The sequence below is a fragment of the Nelusetta ayraudi genome, unplaced genomic scaffold (assembly GCF_046127955.1).
Source record: "Nelusetta ayraudi isolate G7.1 ecotype Tasmania unplaced genomic scaffold, CSIRO-AGI_Nayr_v1 ptg000074l, whole genome shotgun sequence".
NCBI classification, from domain to species: domain Eukaryota; kingdom Metazoa; phylum Chordata; class Actinopteri; order Tetraodontiformes; family Monacanthidae; genus Nelusetta; species Nelusetta ayraudi.
The window spans coordinates 908,961-915,614 of record NW_027466124.1 but is presented as its reverse complement, the minus strand read 5'-3'; the positions used below and the strand labels follow the sequence as shown (position 1 = coordinate 915,614).

At 44.9% G+C, this 6,654-nt stretch overlaps 1 protein-coding gene across 1 annotated transcript; it reads left to right on the top strand.

Moving 5' to 3' along the window:
* Positions 1-4,593: 4,593 nt before the first annotated feature.
* On the top strand, positions 4,594-6,295 carry bola1 (bolA family member 1). The gene is made up of 2 exons (XM_076043306.1): positions 4,594-4,749; positions 5,456-6,295. Exon 2 carries the CDS (start codon positions 5,472-5,474, stop codon positions 5,922-5,924), a length of 453 nt encoding a protein of 150 aa, XP_075899421.1. The 5' UTR covers positions 4,594-4,749; positions 5,456-5,471; the 3' UTR covers positions 5,925-6,295.
* Positions 6,296-6,654: the final 359 nt, after the last annotated feature.

Below are 6,654 nucleotides of genomic sequence, written 5' to 3'. Positions count from 1 at the left end.
TATGACATTCCAGGTTTGCTTCTGTTATTGTTGTTGTTGTTAGATTGTGACCGTTAAGGCCCCCCTGTCAATTTCTTTGCCCTTTAATGCATCACAAGATCTCAGTGGGGGAATTGTATTTCCTTTAAATGAATAATAATAATAATGATTAATAATAATGATAATAATAATAATAATAATAATAATAATAATAATAATGATAATAATAATAATAATAATAATGCACCTACCAAGCACATCACTCTGTCCCGCCCCCTCACCTTATGAGAAATGCCTTCTGGGTAACCTTCCCTAACCGTATGTGTGTCTCTTCTTCTTCTTTTGTTCTCTTGCGTTTGTCGGGGGAGTGTGTGCGTGTGTGTCCAATTGTACGACAATTTGAGACGTTTGCAACGTGCACAGCTGCACTTTGCACAAGTGGCTTCGAACCGAGTTCCTCGTCGACCTGTCATGCAGTCGTTGCGGTAATCTCACGTATTCCAGCCGTCTGCCCAACTCAATCATGCTGTTACACACAGGGACACGACCGCACAGGAAAAAAAAAAAGTGAAACAAAACAAAAAAATGACCCTGTGAGTTTGAACAGTTTTTTCGTGCAGACGCAACTGTGTGCCGGAGCAGCAGATTTAGACTCCAATCATAAGACCTGAATGTTTTCAATTATAATAATAATAATGTGAGTGTTTTTCATTAGAGCAAAAGTAAAAACTTGGTGCAATATTGCAAGGACGTTGGCCTCATTTGCCCTTTTCACTCTCAGCAATCACTGTTCTGGCGCCGATTTGCCAGCTGAGCGCTTCACCAGTTTCAACACAGCCTGCGATAAACTAATGTTAATAGCGTAGCGGGAAACGCCAAACCCCATAAGAAATATTAGCAAAGCACAATAGATATGTGAAACTCTTCAGTGCAGATAAATCACTGCAATCCTCCCCCACACACACACTGCACACTGCACACTGCACACTGCACACTGCAAAGGTCCCAGGGTGACAGACAGCGACTTTGTGTTTAAACTGAAAAAACAAACAAAACACAACACACAAAACACACATGTTTTGGCCCCAAACTGCCATTTTTGTAGGATAGCAGCCATATGTAGACGGTTTGAATTGATAGACAACCCATTGCACTGATTGTACACTGTTGTGTACATGCACAATTGCCAGGCGCGCGTCTCCCGAGAGCACAAAAACCAAACAGAATATAAAATTAAAGGAGCGTTGAAGACACACCCCCAGCCCCGAGACCCCACCCACTCACCCCCAGTCTCGACTCACACTATGGCGTCCAGTTTTTCACCCGTGAGTGTGCCATCTTATTAATTATTGCCAAATATTTTGTACACGGCCTGAGTTTACATGTTATGCGCCACTGGGTTTGTGTTCTAGATATTAATAGGTGTAAATAAAAGTGTCTACAACGATAAGAGAACTCTTTAACCCATTTGACCTTCGTGTCTCTGACAGATTCCAGCTCTCAATCACGCAAAGGCAACAATATCTGGACTAAATCAATGGCGGGGAAGAAAATTCACAACTCATAGTAAACAGTAATAAGAATCCTCTCAGTGTCCAGTCGGTCACAAGTCAGAAAGCAACAACAGAGGGCAGATCTCCTCCTAAAAGCACACCCACACTGACATAGAAAAATGCACCTCTGTACAAACGGTAAAAACAAGGGGCATCAGCCGTCCGTCCTCCTTGAATAGACGTTGTCCGGTATCTCCAAGGAAAATAAGAAAGATGTCAAGAACACGTGTTTGTCCACCATGGAATGCTGTTAAAGTGCTAAGCTGTCTCAGAAACTCAGTCGGGACTCTCTGTCTCACGTCTGAACTGTCTCCTCCAGACGAGTATCTCAGCTCACGACACAGGGTTTTTTCTTTTTGTAGGTTTAAGTTGCCGTGTGAGCAACAGAAATTGTAAAAAGTTACAAAGTGGTAAAAAAAAAACAACAAGTTAACAAAGCAATAAGTGTTTTTTTTTTTTTTTTTCTTCCCTCTCGACATTCGTCTCTTCCGCTCGTTTTTGAAGCTACTGGGAACCGGAGCACATTGTCAGACGCCGGCCGGCCTTTTACCACGAAAAGCAACAAAAAAAAAAGATGCTGTCTGCTTCGTAACGACACAGGACTCGGCAGCAACACAGCGGCGCGTTTGAGTCTCCGAAGCTTTTATCAATAAGATTGCATTGCCCATTAATTAAACGTAACGAAGAATTTATCACCTTTGTCATTGTACCGTGCTGTAGAACCTGTAATTGATTGTTTGTAAGCATAGGCACTGTTTGTGGAACCATGAATAAAAAATAAAGCATATAAATACATATATAAATATAAAAAAAAAAAATCAAGTGTAAATGAAAAAAAAAACGATGTATGTATGTTGTCTCTGATTTTGTGTATTTTGTAAATGAACAATAAAGTATAAGTATATACATCAATGTTAAATTCCAGTTACAAATCATAGTTAGCCTAAATGTAACAGCATCAATGTAAAGGTGTGTGTGTGCGTGCGTGCGCGCGTGCGTGATGAGATTTGTTTTTCTTATATTATCAGAGTTTTCAATTTTTTTGGATGAGGTTTGCGCTGAACTGTGCAACTGAGCCTTTTGGAACCACAGTGAATAACAAGGAATTATGACGAATAAACAAGTGGGGAAAATGATTAACAAATCAATTTTTTGCATTTTATTTGCTCATTGCAGTAATTTGCTATATTAGAGCTTCTGTTGTCAGGTGTTGGTGCCGGTGTTGGTCAGAGCCGAGCAGGGTCGTTACCGGGGAATCGGTCCGAGGACGAGACGGAGGCAGGGTCGGAGACGGGCTGTTGTCAACCGGGGAACGAAGGAGTACAACAGGGAGGCAGGCGCTGGATTACTGGTGCAACGCAAAACAGATAATGTGGCAACGGGGGAACATGGGAGACTGGTTAATAAAGGCAGTGCAGATCAAAGGCGAAGATTGTTGGCTATGCCTGTTAGCTTGGAGACCGTGACATCTGTAATGTACAAAAAGAGTCATGTTGAAGGTGTGAAGCCTGATCCTTCATTGATAGCCCCTTCTATATCGCAACATTAAGATCCATTTGTTTTGAACAATTCTCTCTCTTTTTTGAAAGCTATGATTTTCATTTACATCCCATCTTCTCTTTCATGGAACAGACATGGTCATACCTGAAGCTCCGCCTCCTCACAGTTTTGGCCTTGAGAAGTCATGAAAAAGAAGACATAAACATAAAAGTCAACTTTAACTTCAAAGTTTTCAGTATTTGCTGCTTTTGATTACAGCGTCATATCATTTTTTTTCCTCCAACCCAGCTCAGTTGAAAGAAAACCATCGTGCAAGACACCAGTAATCAGTAACGTGGCCACACCATTACATGGATATCAGTGGAAAAGTGAACTGTATTGATCCTCCACCGTCTGTCGTCATGTCTTCCTGTGTGTCACTACTCACGCCAGCGGCTGCTCACCTCACATCTGCACCGACAGCAGAAGCTGAACCCTGGGACTCAGCCGTCACTGTGCCTCTACCACCTCTGTCACCAGCAGCAGTGCACGGCCACTGCGTGGAGAGAAGCTACTTGAAACTGAGGCTCCTGCACCAGAGGAGGGTCAGACTCCGCCCCGGCCTGGACTGTCTGAGAGCTGAAACTCAGCCGGCGGGACCCGAGACGGTCCGGCTTCCACCACTGTCTCTCTGCTGGTCTCACAGCCTGTGTCCCGGCGTCCTGTTGGTCATCAATTCACTCCGGGGATATGAGGCCATTGGTGCTCAAGTGACCTTTGCCACCACTTTGAGCATGGCTGAGTGTGACCTTGCTACGGCCCAGAATGGGGCATCTTCGGCCTCTAAAATGGTCATCAGAGACAGAATAATAGAGGTTCTAACTAGTGAGTACCTCGATCCCATCTCAGCACCGGTTTTGGCAAAAGTGGCAGCTGTTTTTGGTGAGCCGGTGAGAGAGGTGAAGTCAATGACTGCAGAAGAAGTCAGCGCTGTTTTCGGCAACGCTGGAGGATTTTCACCAGGAACGGTGGATCATCTAGCAGAACTTCCACCCTTGGTGTTAGCCGTGTATCATTTTGGTTTTTTCTGCACCCTCTTTGTTCTTCTGTCCTCAATACCTCTGGTCATTTTGAGTCTGGAAAGGCATCGCAGGATGCTGCTCACCTCTTTTTCCCTGAACAGTAGAAGAAAAGGACAAACAACTACCAGATCTCGAGCAACAATTCCTACATTTTTCTCCAGAGTAGGAGAGACAATTGTAGCATATTTTCACTCAGTCTCAGAAACAATTTGGTGTCTTTTTGGCTGGCTCTAATAAATGCTAGTATTTGTTGGCATCAGTAGACGAATTTCCCTATACAGCCTCACTTTAATAATCAACCAATCATATGTTATATACCAGAACTAAACGTATTGCATAAATTTATAACAAATCCACTTTTTTTTTTAAAATTTTGTATAAAACGTTAATTTCAGTACAATCATTCCTTTTAAACTATAATCTAAACTGCATTGCATGAATTTATAATTGCTGTATTTTGAGGAGAGCGTCGTTGCACGATAAAAGAGCATCCTGAGGGTGGCAGTAATGCAACATAGGCCAATTGCCTTTAATGATTAAAGCATCAGCGGTAGTAGAAGAAGTAACTCCTGCGTAAGCCAATCAGGAGCCGAGATTGGCCCCTCGTGACTTCGTCTTCAAACAAACTTCCACTGGCTGTCGGCTGCGACTCCACGGTAAGTTTTCAGACTGATTATTAACACTAACCCCGTGTCGAGGTCAGCGTCATGCTGTGCCCGTGTGCCAGTTCAGACCGTCGTGTTGCTTTTGTGTTTGCCTCGACGTGACATTGTTGTCCCGTTCAGCGAGGTGATATTTACTGTCAGGGCTAGCGGCTAACGCTAGCAGTTTTCTAACAGTATGACACTTGTGATGCTAGCTGTCACTTCACCTTGTCCGGCGGCACCGAGAGGCGTCGCGGATCGTACTGTGGTGATCTGCAACATTTCAGCTCGGATTGGCGTCATTTAAGGGCCACTTCCTCAGTTTCCCCGCGTGTAGTTCGTAGGTTGTGCAAAGTAGGGTTAGCGGTCTGTGACCGCATGATGTAACGCAGCGGTTGAGTAACACGACATAACAACCGTTTCGGGTTTTCCATCTTCGCGGTCATTTGTCACAATTAGCAAACTTATACTCGAAATGTACGAACGAGCATTGACCAAATATTTCATTTCTTGACGAGTACTTCGGCTCGTGCCCCGTGCACCCCAATTAAAGGGACCGTATGTGACATCATTCCGCCGCTAGATGTCGTAATTTTAAACCAAATGCTCGCGGTGTCAAAGGTAGGCAAATGTTAATAGTGAACAGCTAGATCAAATAATGATGATGATAAAGGTCTAGAAATGATTTGAGCAGTGCCTCTCTTTTTTTTTTGCATAGGTTTCCCGCCACACTGATGCTGCCCAGTGTCCTCCGTCGTGCTCGCCCCGTTTCTACCTCTGCAGCCCTTGTCCGTCCTCTGGCCCACCACGCGCCCATGATGGACCCAGACCCGAGCCGGCCTGTCGAAAAGGCCATCAAAACCAAACTGACCAACTCCCTGAAGCCGCAACACCTGGAGGTCCAGAACGAGAGCCACATGCATGCTGTGCCGGCTGGCTCCGAGTCCCACTTCCGAGTCCTGGTGGTCAGCTCCCAGTTCGAGGGCCTGCCACTGATCAAGCGCCACCGTCTGGTCAATGAGGCTTTGAAACACGAGCTGAGTAGCTGCGTGCACGCGCTGTCCATCCAGGCAAAGACTCCTGAGCAGTGGGAGAGCAACCCGACACTGGCCAAGAGCCCGCCCTGCATGGGCGGCTCCAAGGGGGATCACACAGTGGAGGAGAAGCTAAAGGCTGGAGGAGAGTGAAAGGCAGCACGCTGAAGAAGTTTTACCTGCTGTCTGATGGTGGATTTTAATTATTATCTTATTTTTTTAAATTCTTCTAGACTTTATCAATTTAACAGTTGTGAAGATTCAGTTGGCATTAAAGAGTTGAATACAGACTCGAATTCCACCAGCAATCTTCACATAACCGCCACTGCACGAGCTCTCCGTCACTTTACGATGGAAGAGGAATAAATGGTGTATTTATTTGTTTGAAAACCTTGTTTTGTTTGAACTCTACCTTTTTTTTTTATTAAAGTAATCCTCGAAACACATGTTCTGTTTATTGAAAATAATTTAGAAATAACTGTTGAGTTTGTGCAGAAAATTATTAAAATGTCTCCAAATGTGTAGCTGACCGAATCAGCCTGTGCTTATCACCGTTTGAAGAGTTCTGCAGCCGACCTTTATGTGTATGTGTTTGCCTCTTCTGAACACCACCCAACACAACTCTTGGACTCACCCTCACCCTGAAGGTCACCAGGGACCAAGTGGGGAGGGAGGTCAGGAGGAGAAAGGCGGGGAAAGCCGCAGGCCCGGATGCCATCAGCTCCAGGTTGCTCAGGCAGTGTGTGGACCAGGTCAGTGAGGTGGTCCAGTACATGTCCAAGGTGAGCCTCAGCCAGGACAGTGCCGGTCCTGAGCAAGACTTCCTGTGTGGTGCCGGTTCCTAAGGTAGACCATCCTAGTGAACTAAGCCATTACAGAGCTG

Coding starts and splice junctions, on each gene's coding strand:
- bola1 (XM_076043306.1), top strand. CDS start 5,472: ATGCTGCCCAGTGTCCTCCGTCGTGCTCGCCCCGTTTCTACCTCTGCA.